The sequence below is a fragment of the Typopeltis vanoorti genome, chromosome 3, assembly GCF_054136105.1.
Source record: "Typopeltis vanoorti isolate ZY-2024b chromosome 3, IOZ_Tvanoo_1.0, whole genome shotgun sequence".
NCBI lineage: Eukaryota > Metazoa > Arthropoda > Arachnida > Uropygi > Thelyphonidae > Typopeltis > Typopeltis vanoorti.
The window spans coordinates 158,114,716-158,135,214 of NC_143551.1; the positions used below are offsets into that span (position 1 = coordinate 158,114,716).

The following is a 20,499-nucleotide window of genomic DNA, read 5'->3' on the forward strand; positions in this document are numbered from 1 at the left end:
GGGTTCAGAACTCAATGTCTTTTGTGTACCGCCAACTGACTATTCACACAAGAATAGTCAGTTCCCGAGTTAGTCGATCTCTGGCACGGGCAAGCGGGTTTTTCATCCCGGAAACTCGGGTTTTTCGTCCCGTAAACTCAAGAAAATCGACCGTAGAACCCACATTATTTCAGACATTACATATATTGTGTTAGGGTTAGGGACCACGAGATGGCGGCACATTTGAGCGGTCTCTCTTCACTGTGTACCGCTTAATTAGTGATAGCCTTGGGCCATCTATCTCTGATTGGTACCAGTGGAGATTGAACTGCCCACTCAGTCTCCCAAAGTTAGATAGGGCTAAATCGCCTCGCCTACTCCCGTATACGGGAATAAAATGGCGTTAGCTGATATATATATATATATATATATATATATATATATATATATATATATATATATATATATATATATATATATATATATATATATATATATATATATATATATATATATATATATATATATATATATATATATGTGTGTATGTTTGATTGATTTGTGAAGCTTGATTTGTTTCCTCAGTCTTAAGTAAAAGAGGTTGATTATATTCCACTAATTCGAGCCTTACCAATATATATATATTTATTTATTTATTTATATTTATATATATATATATATATTATATAATAGTATTATCTACATTGTATGCCTAGTATGTTTGTAATAAATATTTGATCTTATTATGTTTTTGTTTATTACAAAACAAATCACTAGGTACACACATAATCAGTTAATAGTCTTTTATTTTGACAATGCATGGATTCCATTAACTGGATTACATTAACATGGATAACACTAATAAATCATTATAATTCTGAGAAGTAGAATAGATCTGACATAGTATTTCATCCACAGTAAAACCTCTACTCAGTAACTTACAGAAAACCCACACATTTTCACAAAATCTGTTGAAGAATTCAAGAAACGTCTTGTCTTGCTCACTTCCAAAAGGACAAAAAAAATCCCTTGCTTTTTCTCTTTGATATTTACAACTACCCAGTAATGCCCAGATAAATAAGACTCATCCGTATTACAAATGGCTGTGAAATTCCTCTCTATTTAATTTTTTACACTTGAGAAATCAAAAATAACGTCATGCTGGTATGAGATCTCCAATACACGTTCGATCTCTGACAATAGAATAACAGTGACGTTCTATGTTAAGGGTTTGGCAAATTTTATACTCCATGAAAGATTACCGTCGTGGACAGGGGTAAAGGCTCTGCTATCAGACTGTTAGCTTGGGATCAGCAACTGCTTAAAGTGAATAACCCTCTGCATACTCATTCAGTTTAAGATCCAGCCCACGATCTTCAAAAGCCATCTTCATCGCATTGATTAGATAATATTCCCTCGTATAAACTTTCATGTCGAACTGTGGCGAGAACGGACAGCTAGGAATTTGTGTTTTCGAGCTGAAAGCATAAAAAGTTCAAATCAAAATTCTGAAAACAGTATGGATTCTCGCCATAACTCCTGTTAAATGCATAAGAACTGACTAATCCTAACACAAATCATCTCGGAATTTTTCCCAGAAATAAATGATCGCAAGTAACACTCGTAAGTCCTTTGTTTATTGAAAATGTTTTTACTTCTGTATGTACCAAGGGATATTTGAATGTTGCTTTTTGTAAAACATCGACATGTGCTAGTAAAATAGAAGGTGATATCTTAGCTTTTCGTACATATAACGTAGCCTCTTCAAAGATAATTTTGTAGTTTGGTTTAGCTTCAGTAGTAATCAAGGCAAATTCAGTTTTTGCTCTTATAAGTGATAACCTTAAACCAACTTGATTAATTAAATATCGTGCTTGGCTAAACAAATCTAGATGCAGATGTCTAATCATTTCCATTGTTGAGCTTTTTCTACAAGTTTTTGTTTTTGTTGTAATCCAGATGTTAGAGTCGTTGGCCATCTTCAGAAAGGTTATATCAGAAGGGTCGTCATGAAACATTTTACAAGCCATATGAGTTCTCTTTGCTTCAGATCCGTAGTTCAATAAGGCTTTTCAAAAAGCCTTATTGAAACTTTCCAAAAAGGCACAATATCCATAACATTAATTACTATAACTTATTATGTGTCTCCTAAAAATAAATCCACTTGTGAAAATAAAGAGTGTAGAAATAAGTTTCGCAGGAGCGATTTTGGCATTCTCCGATAGAGACGAACCATCGGCATTCACAGTTTTAATGCATAAACACAAAACTGATTTCGACAAATCCAGGTAATGCTGTTCACCACTTACAATGAATTCTAACAGACCGGTTTTGAGACTCTTACGGATTGCCAAGATCGAAAGGTAATAGAAGAAACTGATTTCAAGAATCTATTAGAGAGAACCAGACAACTGATTCAAAGTAAGATCTTTTCATTATTCTGCTAGAGACAGAATTGTGATGGTGATTTGCTTAAGGATATTGTTTGTAATGATACATAAGGACTATGGGCATTTAGCTAACAATTGAATTATCTTGTTCAGTTATATGTGAGAGAAAACGTAGCAGACTTTAAAGTGATATATTGCGTACTTAATATTGTTATTATTTGCTAATATTGTTATCATTTGTTTATGTGAGATTACTCTGAGTGTGACTAAAAGCTAACAAAGGTATTCTTACAAGAATTGTTTACATAAGAGGAGTAATTGTATTTGTATTCATGAGTTCAGGTTCTCTACTTCAATTGCTATTGAAGTAGAGAACCTGATTTACTTGAGATTTTAGTATTGATTTTTTTGTACCTTTCTTTGAACATGAATAAATTATTTTGTTGTTTAAATAATTTGCCTGATTCCTGTTACCAATGCACTGCTCATTAAATTTGAATCTGTGTGTTCGTGAATAAAATTCAGTTTAGAACACCAGTTGTTCAGACAAAGAAATCTGCTCCAGCCTGAGGCATTCTCTTAGATCTGAAGGTTTAGCACACGAGAACAATAACATTTGCGGCCTTGAGACAAAAAAAATGGAAAGAGAAGATTAAAGTTTACAAGATTAAATCAAGCAACGGATTATATATTCGGAACTACAACTGTTTATGTTAAAATAGAGTTAAAGTAATGAGTTTTGAATAGTATAATATCGTAGATTTAACAATGGCGCAGACGACAAGATTTAATAAGATTTAAATAAAACAATTGTAATAAGATTTAATAATATAGACATAAAAATTTGCACATTTTTACAGAAGTAAGAGGAATCAAAAACCTCCGTCTGTTAGGTCTCATCTCGAATATATAACACTTTTTCAATCATTTCCTTGGGATATAAACGACTGCAGGTTTTTCTTCTGGGAATATATTTGAGCGCAATTTCGAATCTTCTGCGCTCGTTTGCTTGAGATCGATTAGGAGATATGCATGTGGTTTTGATGAAATAGCATCTTTGTAAGCAGGCACTAATATAGAAGGATGTTCAGGATAAATATGTCATCTGAGGTAACATATCTGAGCCTTATCTCTCAGGTTGGATAGAAGAAATATGTACGAAGCAATCAAACTTATCGTTCTTGCTTGTTTCTCCTTTGGAAACAAATTTTCTGAATGATCAGCAAAACGGTAAGATTACGACGATGGCTTCCTTTCGTAAACAAAGCTGCTATTGTCAAGGACGTGTTTGCTTCAGAGAACAGATCTTCAATAATTAAGAGATTTCTTACTTCTAGAGAAAATTTGATGTCCTGCAAACCTCTATAAAATTCCATATGAGGAATTTCTCTCTTCATTAACTCGTATAGGGGTTGATCTTCAGAGTATAAAAATACTATTCTCTGTTCGTTCGGAGTGATGATCGTATTCCGATTCAAGTGTTGAACAACCAGAGTTAATTTCCCGCTTTGGATCGGTCTGCAGATGATTGCTGTTGTCAGGTGAATTAACCCTGCAATTCATAGAGATAAGTGATGTGAGTAGTAGATTCGACGTAACGTTTGTTGTATGAATAACTGAATTTCTTCACTGAATCTTTATTTAATAACTTCGAACTATATTTATCTCAGACTATTCGGTCTTTAACAGGAATGGAAACTATTTTTATCTTCTAAAACTTTTTCATGAAGTCAAAAGTAATGATATTGGCTGCATGTCCTCTAAGGCTAAAACCTTTTGAATTGATTATGGTGTTTCTATTTTGTAAATGTAGTGCATAATTTTAGGAGCCACAGCCACAAAATACATTGTTCCACCGGTTAATGGATCGATTTTGTCCACTAACTGCCCTAAATGGCTACCTAAAATAGAAATATATTCCTTTCCTTTACAGTGAAAAGAACAGACTCTATGTCTAAATAAAGAACACATTTTTGCAATTTCTGGAGTCCTTCGAGTAAACATAGTCTTCCATATGAAGTAACAAATGAGCCTAACACACAGTTCCGTTAACATTAGAATTTATGCACTCTGGCACAGAACAGTGAGACACCAATTATATTTTCAGTGACACAAACCGAATGTCTTCGACTGATCGAGATGTATCCGTCACCAGTTGCAGAAGAGTTTCATAATTGTCAACGAATTCCACCTTTGTGCACTCACTTGACTGACAAAACTTTCCCCACAGCTGGTTCAAGGGGGCCTTTCCTATAGCTCTTAAACCTGGATTAAATTGGACTTCATCAACAGACCAGCTTATGTTTTCATGTTTCCTGAATTCTGACAAGTATCTTTGTTTATCTTCAGAGTCAGTCCAAACACCAGTGATTGCTTTCAAATTCTCAGTATGTTCACATATTGAACTCTGCATATTTTTGGCACAAGTTCTGCACAGGGGGAAGACAAGATTGCCGTTTGTCTTTAAGGGGAGGACAGGGTGGAATAGATTACCAGAGATGAGCACTTTCGTCCGTGATTCCAAAATAACGATTGATTTCATAAGAAGTTCTCTGTTGTTATTTTAGGATGTTTCTTCGGATACCTCATTTTTTATAAACAAAAGGATAGTGAGAATTGAAATTGACATACAAGATTTTTTCATCATCTGTGGTTTCGAAATATAAATGTGTTGTGTCTGTTCTTCCTCCGCAGAAAGCATCGGAGGAGAAAATAAAGGGAGGTAAACTGTCTTCCTCTTCGCATAATGAAAGGAAAACAGGATCAGATTTCGTAAGTTCTTGGAGCTCACATTCGCAAATTTCATGATACTTATAATCTGGAAGAGCTTATTTAATTGCAAATGAGCGATCAAGTGTCTTTTCATAAATTTGCATGTTCATGCTATCTTTATAGAGAGGATGCATTGCTCGAGGATTATAACACTTAGTATGAGAATGACAGAAACAGCCATTAACTTCAATAATTGATTGTTGAGCATGAGAAATGGCATCAATGCGAAAAGGACCTATTTTGTACTCTCCTTGGGATGAATCACACGTTTGTAGAGACACACCATATTTTTTTTTGATAATACTGGAAATAAATTCCAGCAAGTCTACTCTGGGTTTTCTTGAAATGATACCATCGATGGGGTACCACACCTAGCAGTCCTGGATTTAAGAAATAAGTCTTGAAGACTGTAAAAGCAAATTGAGGTAGTGTGAAAATGTGTTCGAAGGGGTCCAACTGAACTGTTTGTAACAAGAGTTCACAAAAATTTTCACAACTTTTTCTTAGTATACTCACGTAGGATTGGCAGTATGATATGAGTGTTTGAGATCAAATATATTCCGCTTTGCATTTGTGTACCATTGCTCAAATTCCTGACGTTCTGTAAGTTTCATATTCTCGGGTCTATAGAACTTAATTTCGGGAATCGACCCTATATAATCAAGGTTTTCATTAAGAACAAACCAGTAAGGAAACTATCCTTTCCTCACACTGCTTTCCAAACCAAAGGTTTTGGGAGGGTTTCGTAGACTGGTTTCTAGGAAATTCATACTGTCTATAAATCTGATTTGAGGTCCTGAAATTGTAGGGTCTAAAAGCATTTTAGACCCTTCCTCATGATTACATCTGGTAGTAACTGTCGTGCATGCAGTTCTTGAAGAATTAGTTAGGAATTCTTCATTGAGCTCTACAAAATGTGTTTTCAAATAAACAAAGACTTGTCACAGGGTCCGATGATAGCAACCAAGAAATAAAATTGGATGCACATGTCTCTCCAATAAATACTTTTTCAAAAACTTCACCATCACACTTCTCTTGAAATTACACTATACATAGAATGACTTTATGTTCATTTGATATTATACTTTCAAAATCATAATACTGACGTTTGTAATGTTTTCGTTCTTTTGATCGTTTTTCTTCTTCAGATCAAAACATGACATTTGTCTGTATGTAAATGGCCACAGTCTGCACATCGAACCTTGCATGTATGAATGGTTTCCTATCGAAAACCATCGAACATTCTTCACATCTCTTAAGAAAACCACATACTGTAGCTTTGTGATTCTCAAAACACATTCCTATATAAACATATGAATGGCAGTCGAGGCATTTTACCATGTGAACGGAACTCTTACATCCTTTGGTCCGACATTTACGACAAATATCTTAGCACACGTGGGAGGGTACGGGTTTGTTGAAGGTGTGTTGGGCAAAAGTGTCTACGGCAGAAATTTAACTACTGATAGCCTACTGTTGACCAGAAGCCTTACCGATAATATAAACAGTCGATTAACACATATTTTGTACGCTATGTATGTATTATATACTATATTTTTACAATAAAGTAAGCTAGAGAAAAGAAAATGTTATTAAAGAAAATCATAAGAAAATTAAAATACATTTACCGTTATGTATTTAACGATACCGTAAGTTTACGTCGCCTGTTTACAAGATTAATCGTATGTCTCTCAGTACCAACATTAATATTGTCTTAATGGATACAAAACACTGTAGATGTTATACGTATTACTAACTAGATATCGAAAATGAAAGGATAAATTAAAATAGAAATTCATATTTGCAGGTATAACGATTCATGCATTGATACTAAGCAGTAGCAAAATGATTGCTTTATGGTAACCTAGTGCAGTCGACACGATTGCTTCGCGGTAGCCTTTCCTATACACTAATGAATGAATCGTTATAAAATTTTTATTTTATTCTAATTAATTAAATACATTTAAGTAATTAATTAATAACAGTTAATTTTATGCAGTGATGATTTAATACTGCATCTTTACGTTTGTTTACATTTCTCTCGACTGCGAATGGCGCCATGTACGCTTTGTAAGTGTTTGTGTGCGTAAGTTTTGATAAATCTGAACTTTATAATAGATTTGTGTATACTTTATGGTAGTAAATGATAAAATAGACTAATATCTACATATATTTTATGAATTCATGACATACTTAACTCTCTTAATTTTTCCGATATTTCTAGGTTACGATGTTCGTCTGAGAGTTTTTCAAATTGTCGCAAATCTCCAAAATATTTTCAGTATATTTATTAAAAAAACTCCGCGAATAAGTGGACTCGCGCAGGACAAACCACGTTGTTCAACGTAAACTGTATTACCTGATTAAGTTACTTTAGTAAATTTAACTAACTAGTAATTATTTTGCTGGTGTTAATGCAGTTATAGTTTTTAAACTAGCTGTTCAGACAAAACAACTTAAGAAATGCTGTGAGCATATGACATATGTGAAGTAAGTTGGACTCGAAAACGTCGACCGTTATGAAAGAACGATGAGCACTCACTGCTTAGCTAACGACCATCCGACTTTTATTCTTAAGGACATAAGCTGCCACGTTTCACCTGTTAGACGGGAGCAAATCTAATTGCTGTCATGGAAACACGGAAGCATAAAATCACATCCGTTTTAGACAGGTAACAAAGGAAGGGAACTATTTTATAATACCGAGAGAGAGAGAGAGAGAGAGAGAGAGAGAGATAACATGGAAGTCTGCTGCAATGAACAATTCGTTTAAATATCTACTTAAAAGTCAGGACACTCCGTTAATTGCATAGCTTATGTTCTTCTGAGATTAACTCCCATCCTACATGTCACATTGGACAAATATTTTTCTGTTCTATGTGAGATTTTATTCAGATACAGATGTGACCTTCTACAGTTTAATATCAAGCCAAATTTAACGAACCGCCAACAATTCTGCAGGAAATTTCCAGTGTAATTCTTTTCACTTTAAATAACAATGCATGAAATCTTGCTCATAAGAAATGCAGATGTTGATGTTTTTATTTCCCGTATAATACATTTGAATTATAGCTTACTTTTCTTTGCGATTTTCAAGCATGGGATTAGGGTTCACTTGGAACGTTCAAAGCAACGAAGACAACGAAGCCATTTTATATTTACCAATGGTGTGCATTCTTCTTTTCAATTCGCTTGTTTTGCGTGATGAACAATTAGAGTTTCGGGAGGACAACTCCATTCATCTCCGTACGAGACTGGCTAACTCACTTTCAGATGATAAAAAAATGTATTGCGTCCTAGACGAGATTCGAATCCATGATTTTCAAATCGAAGAGAAAATATGCCGTCTTTTTGATTGTGCAAATGAAGTGCTTTTCATTTTATTTCTTTGTAATTCATAGTGAAATTTCGCATAAAAATTCATAACTAATAATTAAAATCCATATTTTCCAACAACTAGTAAAGTTAACGACATTATACAAAGTTCTTTTTATTTTAAACCCGAATTTGTTCAAGTATTTAATTCAGTGAAATATGTGTGGTTGATATTCAAACTATGGAGAAATTACCGACAGGAATGCAGTGATAAATTATTTTTTTAATTTGCTTTAATTTTAGCAAAGTTTGAAACATTATGTATTAAGAAAATGATTCCATTAATTTAGTGAACTTAAAAATTCCTCGCAAGTATGTCAGCACGTGCCGTTATGATAGAATACAAAACAGTGTGTAAAAGTCGCTAAACGAAAGTCACGGGAAAACTTCGGTTAAGATTTGATATCAAAACGTTCTGGAGGATGTGGGAAAAGGAAGATCGAAGATGTTTGGAAGAATTAATTTAAAGATTGTTAAATGAATTAGGAAGTGACAGAGTGGTGGTAGAAAACATTCAAGAGGAGAGTAATCAAGACGAGTACACATCATTACTTGAGGTATAAAAACTCATCAAACATTAAAAAAACTGCTCATCAGATCAAATTTGCAGAATATTTCAATAATAATTATAAATGATTCCATTTTTCAAAATTCTTCACCAATTCACAGAAAGATTATATTGATTTAATTTTTGCTTCGTTCATTTTCTTTCATCTTATCAGCATTTTATATTATTTCTGGTTTAAGAAAAGATTTTCCAACATGCACTTTGTTTTCAATCTTTAAAATTTCCCAGACATTCTTGAGACCGAACATCAGTGCTGTCCCAAGAAATGAGATCGACAAATCTGTCAATCTCAAAACAGTCCATTCTTGAAACGTGTGCCTCCTTTTTTCATTTATTAGTGAGTTTCGTTTATTTATAATAATAAAATCAAAAAGAAGTCTTCCTTTTAATTAGATACGTCAGTTTCATTTCAACTGAAATGTGAAATATACGTTCGGTATTTTCTAACAGTTATGAAGGATTTTTTGTGAAGAAATTCACTCTGATACATTTCGGTTTTCACAAATCGTGTCCGTTATTTATATCACGGATATTCTTCTCCATCTCAAATAATCACAGCTGTAGAGTATTCAAAATCTATTTTCCATTACATTCTAGATGTAATGATTCTAGATTCCATTTCATTCATTATATTTCCATTCTAGATGAAATATCACTAGATATTTCACCTAGAGATTGGTGACAGTGCAATAATAAAAAACAAATGTCTGATTCATGATTTTGATGATAATTATTGTTAGAAAAAGTGTCATTTTTTCTTATTAATTGATAGTGTGAGTATTTCTATAATTGCCTTGCCTGTAAGTATTCATTAATAATCAATACTAAACTAAAGATTTATTCACTTCCTATTGAAGTTTCCATAACTGAACTAGTTACGTTTACTTTTTGACTCTTTTATTAGTTTCTATCAAATTACCTCAGTATTTAAAATAATATTTTATCAATTTATTTATTTGAAATGTTTCGGTTTCTCTCTTTATCCAATATTGCGTATTTCGGTGTAAATGTAGTCCGGTTTCATTTTAGGCTAGGGTTGCCAGATTTTGGTAAACCAAATACGGAACAAATTTACAAAATAAAAAATAAATTTGGTATTTGGTTTTACAAACGAAGTATCAATACTTTTGGAACTGGAACTTGAAATGCTCAATTTGTGTTTCTGAGTGTTAATCCGATCGTCCCCCATGTACAATACTAAACGTTCGTCTACAGATTTAGCATTCAACTTCATCGTTATGTTTTCCTTTTGCAATAAAATTCCATTCTTTCGAATAATCATCGTTAAAAACGCTCTTTCATTTTGGCATTGTTAAGGTCTTAAAGAAAGAAGCAAAATTTAATTTACCTTGTACAATTAATAAAGAAAATTAATTTACCTTTAATTACATATTTTATGTATTAACCAAATATCGCACATTAGAAAAAGGTGAGATATTAGTTTTTAATAATTATTGAAATAACATCCACGTACTGTACCGATACTGCACCGCACAATGTCCAAATAAGAACTGTTTGAAAATAAGCAAATGCAACATATCCGTACAGAATTATAAATAATTTGCTTATACTAAATAAAAAGCGACCAATGAAAGGGACTGTCGTCATTATAAACGCAATTAATTTCCCCGAATTGTCAGTTTTTATGGCTTACAAACCAATTTAAGTTGGATTATCCGAAAAGAATATTGAAAATTATAATTGCTTAACATAATATTTATAATTGTATCTTTTCATTAAATACAGGAAATTAGGAAATAAGAACTGTTTGAAAATAAGCAAATGCAACATATCCGTACAGAATTATAAATAATTTGCTTATACTAAATAAAAAGCGACCAATGAAAGGGACTGTCGTCATTATAAACGCAATTAATTTCCCCGAATTGTCAGTTTTTATGGCTTACAAACCAATTTAAGTTGGATTATCCGAAAAGAATATTGAAAATTATAATTGCTTAACATAATATTTATAATTGTATCTTTTCATTAAATACAGGAAATTAGGCTGTCCCTACAAGTACAATACGAGACAGCAAAATTCGACGTAAAATACGGGACAGTCCCATATATACGGAACGTCTGGCAAGCCTATTTTAGGCACAGGTATTCAATGTCCTCCAATCTACTGTCCATGTCTTGGTAGTATATTAGGCGTAATTACGAGTATGTGTTGCACCATTCAGTCCCATCATGATAAAGAACAGAAAAGGAATGTTTGACCCTGATCTCCATGTGGATTCCAAATTTATCAAACTTTTATTACGTTGAGCACCCTATGTGGGAAAAAGTGTCCAAACACTCGCAACAAAACTAGAACATTGCAATAGATCATGTGTGCCAGAATTTCTTTAAAATTGCGTTAATAAGGTTTCACTACTAGTTTCATCGGAAATGCTGACTTCGTCAGGTGAATACAGTACCATGGAGAAAACATTTTTAGTATGCTTACGAGCCATATTTCTGTGAGATATTATTATTATTATTATTATTCCTGACACCTCCAAGGAGTCCGAAGACTCATAGCGGGAAGACACCTACAACTGCCTCAACCACTACACCGAACCTCTACTACGAATCAACGCCATCTACTGCCCACCTCCACCACCACAACTAGTATTTTTTGTCTGTAAATTGCGTGTGTTCTGAAGGGCCGATTTGTCTGTATGCGGGATGAAAACCCCGAGTTTCCGGGAGAGAAAACCCTGCTACCTCCGTATGAGATCGGCTAACTCACCTTCGATTGAAATCGTCTAGATAAAGATTCCTCCCGTCGCGACGAGAATCGAACTTAGGCCTATTCCAATCGAAGGGCGCAATGTACCGTCGTTCTTCCAATTGCGCTACGGAGGCGTATGAAACGTTTATTATTGGTGCGTGTGCGTGGTGAACTATTTTTGGTAAATCTTATTTTATTTTGTTAAAATGACATATAATTTTTATTTATTATAGATACAAGGCTGAATTATCACGAGTGTCACTGTTGAAAATATGAAAAAATTATATTTTTTCAATTATCGTTACACGAAACAAATGCACTGCAATCTAATGCCGATATTCGTTTGCACTTGTCATTGCTATTGATACGAAATTTTTATTATTGGTGTTTGTTCGTGGTAGGATGAAATATTTTTAATAAAGCAATTTTTAATATGTGCATTTATTTATTAATGAATTTGTTACTGATTTTAAAAAAAAGTTTTTTTTTTTTTTTTTTTTATATGCAGCACCCCAACTTAAAATTTTCACCGGCCGCCACTGGAATGTAGCGGCTTTTAACCAGTTAAGAAACTATTTTTACCCTTTTGTTTAACTCTTTCCAGCATTAATAGCAAGTGAACTTATTGTGTTAATTGTACTAAAGATAATAAAACTTCGTTGGGGTAAGGTATGCTTCTGCACACTCGTTCACTTAATGTTCAACGTAAGTAGCACATTAAGTGAACGACTGTGCGTTAGTGAATTAGACTAAAGATCATCGCTGTTAAAAGATCCTTAATTAAACTGCACTAATCCATATGACTACAGCCTTATACTTTCCATTGTTCGCTAGAAGTTTTCCGAGAGTTTAATAGCCACTTTGCTTGGAGACTTAATCTCCTTTTGGAAATTAAGGATAATGTGGAATTAGAAACGTTATAAACATTTGATGAGTCATTTTAAGATATACGGTTAAAAAATAAAATAAAAATCCACCATTTTAATGTGAATGACATGTTTCATTCCCAAGATTTCCATGTTACTATAGTGGTGTAATTATTGATATAGAGATTTTAAACGATCTATACCGAATTAACTAACTTTTTTTAAAAAACTTTTTTAAACTTTTTTTGACGGTTGGTTAAAAAATGCTAGTCATTTCTTCAGACAGTTGACGACGCATTCATCTGCTTTCAAAATCCTACACTGTAATGCCAGCTGATCGCAATCAAAAGGCTATGCGATCTCATTTCAGTTAAATCCCAATACATTTTTCGGCTTTACAAGTAACTTGTAATTAATAAGAAATTTTAATTTCTATAATTTAATGACCAAGAATTGTATGGACTTTTATTTATATTTCTTAATCTACGCCGAATAACACACATAAACTTACTATTCAAATATATTAAAATTTATCATCCTAATAAGCGGCTCCATTTTCCCCCCCTAGATTGAACTGCTTTCATTATATCTGGTATGTTGTGATAGCAGCTCTTCTGAAGAATAAATTGCTATCATAACACACGATATTAAATTTCATGGCATGCATGCCAACCATCTTAGGAGCGGCACATAAGAAATTGTAGATATAAGAGTTTGTTTCATACTTTCATTTTTCGTGTTTGTTTTTGTTCTAACGAGTTTTTTTAGAAGATTTTACTCAACTGCGATATGCACTTATTAGAGTGCAAGTTAAAGGATAGGCTTGTATTCTAATCACAAAAGAGCATCTGTATCGTGTATCTTCTAATGAGATGATGTGAGATGCGTAGCCATTTAAATGAATCCCTTCAAAATCACATTTTGAAACGACCATCTCCTTGTAGTAATTACTTGATTTTAATTAAATGGCGTTTTACTTTACATATGAATATTGCGAAGAATCTTCCTTTATATATATATATGACTAACAATTAGTTTCATACATAAGTTTCTTAAATATTATTAATGAAGAAGAAAAATATTTAGTTTAAAATAATGAGAGACCTAAATAAGAATTCTCTTTCTGTGGTTATTTTGTTTACACTAGAGATTAATTTTAATCGTAACGCAAAACTATTCACGTGGAACACTGATGTAATATCATCACTGTTGCCACGGGAACAAGAAAATGCTGAAATATTTATGATTGAGAATTTTACTTTTCATGCGTCAAGCCTTATTAGCGTTGTAATTTAAGAATATTTTTGGTGATCAGCGCTAAAGTTATTGAAACGTTATTGAAATGGACTTGTAAAATCTGAACATCTTATGGGTGCGAGATTATGAAATACTGCAATCAAATGAGATCCATCTTCAAAACATAAGAAACCGTTATTTGATTTGAGGGACTATTTTTATTGCTTTTTTTTTTGGAATGACTTTTTGCACGCTTCCAGTGCTATGCTACACAATGTAATAATGCACACGTATCTACTACATATTTCATTTTACGACAATATTCTTCTTTAATATTAGAAACGCGACTATGAAAACAAGAAACAAATATTATTACTTGATTTATATTTCCAGTTTTCGTATGCTATTTTCTGCGTTATTTACAACCTGAAATGTTTGTTTTTATTAGTTTTTCCCCCATCTGCTGGTGTGCATTTAAGTGAAGACGGTAAAATTTATGGATTTTATAAAATAAATGAAGGCAGACATGATCGTTAGTTCTAAATTTGATTACATCTTCTCATAAATGAAATCTGGAATATGAGAATTTTCAATTTTGAAGGTTTTGAAAGATAGGACATTACTCTATATCTCGTATATAAATAGAATTTTTTTTCATACAGTTGGTGTAACGGAGCCACCATCACATTGTATATGGCCTTCGCATTCCATTTGAGTATGGGAAACCTTTTATGTTTTATGCGATTTTAAGGTTTTATCACGAGAATCGTTTTCTGTAGATGTATGGAGTAATTTATTTCTTTGCCGATGTATTCAGTGAATAAAAAATGGTAGGATGGAAAAAAAAAAAAAAAAAAAAAACTCTTCGTCATTATATGTTTTATATGTTTTCAAAATCTCATTCTTAAAAAGCGAATTAAACTTTTTTTAATGAAATGTAAAAGCTTTTATAAAAAAAAGGAATTTATTTTTCCACTCAGACGCTGGTCGGTAGAGATAAATTTTAAAAAGGAAACAAAAAATTCATTTTATTTATTTCATTTATTTATTTAATTTTTCAAACATCAAATTAAGTTCCTGATTAGTTTTTCTATTGATTTAAAAGACTCTGCTAAGTAAAAAAAAAAGTCTAATACTTTGAATTCATGTAACTCAAACTGATGAATACTTATAAATTAATTGGAAAATAATAGTGTTTAAAGGTGTTGAAATCTGTAAGAAATAACAGCTCACCCACTTCCAAGTAATACATCATCACACTCATTAATAAACATAACGGACAACTGGTTAAAATCGTGTTTATTTAAGACTAATCGTGGTTTGCTAATTGGTCTCTGAAAGAAACAGGTTACGTCACGTGTGATGTCATCAGAACACGCCATCTTTGGGTGTACATATATCAACAGCAGCAAAAATAGCATCGTCGTTATTTTATTAGCCTTAATGTAAGACTAAGCTGGTTGTTTGTTGTATTTTAGTTCTTCGCCAACACCGTTAGGAGGAGACAGAAACAGAAATGGATTCTTGGGAAAATATCGTCAGGCACTTGGACAGATCCAGAGTGGTGGAGGACACTTGTCGCATTATCGTCATCGCTCTGCTTGAATGGGGAACTGGGCTTCCCTCGTTTGTATATCGATCCTCATTCATTGGAATAAGTAGCAGGCGTTAAGGGATTTGTGTTTGTCATAAGCTCATGTCGTGTATAAATATATTCGGCAGGTGCTACCTGGTCAAACTCTCTAAATTCTCCCTCAGTTCCTTCTCCAGCGTCTCTGCACTTTCCACGTGAGACATCTCATCCCAGTAACAGATCTCTGTTTTGACCGTTCCGCCGAAACGCCCATTCAGGTTTGTGATCTCTCGCGCGTGAAGCACAGCGGTGGTGGTCATGAACTTCACGTGATTGTTATTTCTCGAAGCGCGTCTACTGGACGATGACGGACTGTCGGAATCTGGAAGAATGTCCAGGCGGTCGTTCATCATCCCTTTCATGCTGGGATCAGAAGACGAATCTTTGGAATAGAAAGATGATTTTTCTCTTGCTGGAATTTCTAGAGTCACAGAGCGACATCTAACGGAGAAATAATAAATGAATAACTGAAAGTTAGTTACGGAATTACATACTTTAAACTTTAGTATAAATAAACAAAGTTATTTAATTTTACCTTCAATTTTAAAGGTAAAATTAAACTTAATATTCTAAGTTAAAATAGACATTTGGTACTGTTCATAAACTACGTGAAAATCTTCCGTAAATTCTTGTAGCTGCTTATTCAAATTTCACTCTTGGGACTTACGTGACTTTACTGCTGTCCTGACATCATTAACGAAATATAGACTTGTTCTACGTAAGAATTATAACTCAGAAGAAAACACTAAACTCAATTTGGAGTCCATCAACATTAGAAGATCTTTAATTTAAATCATAATTACCCTTGGAAGTTGTAATGTGGCTTAATGAACCAAACTTTCTCTAATTTTAATCGTGATTTTATGTAAATTATGGAATATCGTATTAATGGTAACCGCCGAGACAAATTAACGCTGTCAAAGAGTAATTATGTTTACCTCCCCTGCCTGTAATTATAATCACCTTAACTGACATGGGACCTGATTGCAATAATTTACATGAAGTGCGTTGTGTTGTAGAAAAAAGTAACAAGCCACTTGCTGCTTGGGACAAGATTAATGTTGTACTGTACGATGTTACTTCAGATTAAAGAGTGGAAGCTGCAATTACATTCTTCTTCTTCTTCTTTGTTACTGTGATTTTTCTCATCTCGTAGCATTACTGTAGAGAAATATGCCAGCTTGAGTGTAATTAGTAATGAAATTTCCCTTTAGAAGTTTCCACTTAAGGATAATACGTGGCAGTTTTTATCAATGTTAAAACAAATAGCGTCGTATTAAAGAACAGCTAATTTATTTTACCTCCATTACAAATGTTTATTGTTCTAGTAACACTTATGGCACAGCCACTTTTCAGTGTTCATTTCTGTTCTGATGGAGGAGACACTCTTCATCTATATCTAATGATCTACAAGTAATATATTAGAGTCGCTTTATCAAAGCGTGCCGGTCAATAGTCCTGATGAACAACAGTATTGGGACCTTAAAAGAATCATTCTTTTCCAGGGCGCAGTGTGTGTGTGTGTGTGTGTGTGTGTGTGTGTGTGTGTGTGTGTGTGTGTGTGTGTGTGTGTGTGTGTGTCTCCTAAACCTAATGGTTGGTGGGGATAGCAACGTTACGTTACTAGACAATTATTATGGAATAAAAGATGGTTTTCCGTGGCCTTATTTGTTCATTATTCTATATCTATAGATATGTATTCACGGGAGCCGTTTGCCTGTTTTGAGAGAGACGAAAACCCGAATTTCCTGGAGAAACCCCCACCTCAGTATATGACCGGCTGGCTCTCTTTTGAAAAGCCATGATGAAGGCTCTTCACGAACTGGATTCGAATCTAGGTCTTTCCAAACAAAAGACTCTGTCAAAACTAACTGAGCTATGGAGGCTCTCCGGGCGCAGTATTGCTCTATTATTGCTGTATCCATATATTAAGAAGTCTACAGTTATGTATGTAGATGTATACATACTAAATATCCGGTCCGTTTTATTTTAATCTCTTCCTCCTCCTCCAAGGAGGGTTGAGAACTCAACTGCGTCATGAAACAAGATTAGATAATTATTATATTTGTAAAATGGCTATGTTTTTATGCTACAAGAATGGAATCCAGGTCTTTCCATCAAAAGAGGTACCAGTAAATTTTATTAGCACTATACTGTGGTCTCGTAACCACATTAAAATGAGACCTTAATATTAATTTATTTTTTTAAAGAAACACTACTAAATGTTTTGAATATGTATATTTTTAATGTCACTTACGTCATGAAATAATCAGTTACTGATCTATTTTGGGAAATAATGTAATCATGCATGAACTGACGTAACACAGTCTATTGCTTTTGAATTTAAATGTGAAATGACACTTACCCGGACTGTACTCTCCGTAAATGATCCCTCCTTCTGAGTCTTTGCGCTCGATACCTAAGAGCACAAATTACAGCAAATGCTACTACTGGGAAGCTGAAGACACACGAGAGAATAGGAATCACTATTGGTCTGGGATCAAGCGACACTGAAAAACACATAATTTAAGATTGTTTATGGAGTGTGACGGAAAGGTTAAAATTTTCTTGGAATGAACGTCTGTCATCAGTAACTTAATAAAAGTATACGTTGATGACAGTGCACTAATTCTCTTTTTTGTAGGAAAATCCTGTATTAATAAAAATTACAATTGCAATTGCATAGTACTCATAAATAAATTATATATTAATATAATCTTTTTTTTTTTTGAATAATGACGAATGGCATCATTGTTCAAAAGCAATTGATTGAGTAAAATAAGCACCTTTTCCCAATAGGATTCGATATGCCTGTCCGGCAATGAAAATACGATAATCAGCTGGTTGTCTGGAGATAAATGAAGGGTGGGATAGCATTTCCTAACATTGTACTGAAGGAAACACAATACCTTTGTGATTAACCCCAGTAGGCTGTTTTTGAAGAAGTGCATCATGAACCCGCAGTAGCGATGCCGGCTAAGTAGGCGTTTTCTGCAATTGTTTGGTCAAGGTAGTAAGAGCTCTAATGGATGATACCAGCTACGTTCCACCAGATGCTCAGAAAAATCTTCTTGGTAAATTGTGGGCTTCGATATGTGTAGCTCAGGTTCAGTAAGTGATAATCAATAATGTGATCGTTTCATGTTGCTTTATAGTTGTCAATTTTTGCAGCATTAATAGTTGACTCCAAAAACAGCTAATTATTTTTATAAGAAAACAGCGATAAGCAAATTGAAGTCTTTGTCTGCTATGAGTTTACATGGAACATGTTTGTTCAACTCGCAAACTTTTTCCAGTTGATGCAAATTCGAACAATGGTTTCATCACTTGCATTGAATCTTCCGCGGTAGTGACATGTCTGACTTGAATCCGACTCAGTCCTTCAATTCATCATCTATAACGGTCCGTGATCTCACACGGAGAGTATCCTCAAGTGACTTCTCATTTGAACAAATTTGTAACCATTTAAAACCATGTTTATATATTTTATTTAATATATTTCCTCGATATCTCAATATATTTTCTCCAAATGCCATTCATAAATATTTTGCTGGTTGCTTGAGTGTTTGTGCCCAATTGGCTCTCATAAAAAAATAAACATGCTCGAATAACTGTATGGGATTAAAAATTCCATCCCCCCATAAATCGTCATCATTTTAGCGAACTGTACTTTATACTCTCTAGTATTATCTGACTCTTCGTTTGTATTTTCGAAGGGCATCGACTTATAAGAGCCATTACAATGGTGCTCACGTAATTTCCGCCCAACTATTAATTTTACGAAAGTATTATTTTCTTTCTTTTTTTTTTTTTGGTCACCTGGATAATTGCTATGTCTAGCACGCGTGTAGCATAACATGTATCAAAGGCACGAATACATTAATCATTTTGAATTATTTATTGTATTACGTGTCTAGGGATACACACAGAAAAATCCCTTCATCTCATTTAACACTACGGTCATATGAATTAAAAAGTGCATAAATAGTTGAAATATTGTAAGCTTCATGGAATAATGATAAACTTGTCTTCAAATAATGAAACAGAGCAAGTCATGGTTTTATTATGTAACATAGTACAAAGACAGTTGTCTCCTTTAACCACCAGAATAATTAGCAGAACAGGATTGGAATATTTGTCTACGTAAGCATTCCTGAGATATTCATCATTGTTCTTGCACAGAGTATCGTAGCATAAAAGCCTCGCAATCATAAAGCCTATCGGTTTTGAGTCGTAGGAAAATATTTTCTTTCATATCTTCGGTTCATTGCTTAATTACTAATATATGCACACAGAACTAGCAAACATTTCATAGAGTATGAAATCATTTTTATTGCCCGTATGGCATAAAGAGCTTTTGTAGCTCAGTAGGTATAGACGAAGCCCTTTCGTTGGAAAGAACCGGGTTTGAATTCCGTCTAGGACTCGAAGAAGCTTCATCAGAGCTCTTCAAGTGAAAGTGAGTTAGCCGGTCTCATACGGAGGTGGCAGGGTTTTCCTCCTGGAAACTCGGGATTTTCATCTCCCAACCAAGCGAACCGGACACTAGAAGACATTGATTATTATCGTTACGAAATCCAAGGATACTTGGAAGGTCATCGGCACATACTCGTAAGTGCCTGTTAGAGCCACTGATTATGATGATGATGATGATGTGTCTAATATAAATTAGCAACATCATTCTGTAAATGTTGTTATACTCACAAAATAAATAAGCAGAATTTAAAATAATGTCAAAATTATAAAACAAATACAGCCTTTCCAATGCAAGTACACTATCAGTCATATATTCGAATTGTTGAAATTCCTTTTAAAGCAGTTTTTCAGCATACGTAGAACCAAATGACAGTCAATAATTAATCAGTTCCAAATCATGCTAACAAATAATCATTTGTTGAAATTATAATTTACATTGGCATTGATTGGAAGAGTTGCAATTTTAAGTTGCATTTTTTATATCA

General features: G+C 33.6%; 1 protein-coding gene across 1 annotated transcript in view; it reads right to left on the bottom strand.

The window, feature by feature from the left end:
- Window positions 1-15,187: 15,187 nt before the first annotated feature.
- The window catches only part of LOC150108701 (uncharacterized), a 153,737-nt gene continuing 148,425 nt past the window's right edge, over window positions 15,188-20,499 (bottom strand). Inside the window, exons 4-5 of the mRNA XM_090416168.1 lie at window positions 17,904-18,048; window positions 15,188-15,979 (exon numbers count right to left, since the gene is read on the bottom strand). Of these exons, the coding sequence (XP_090272294.1) occupies window positions 15,631-15,979; window positions 17,904-18,048 (494 nt within the window). The 3' untranslated portion in view covers window positions 15,188-15,630. The remainder of the gene's footprint in view (window positions 15,980-17,903; window positions 18,049-20,499) is intronic.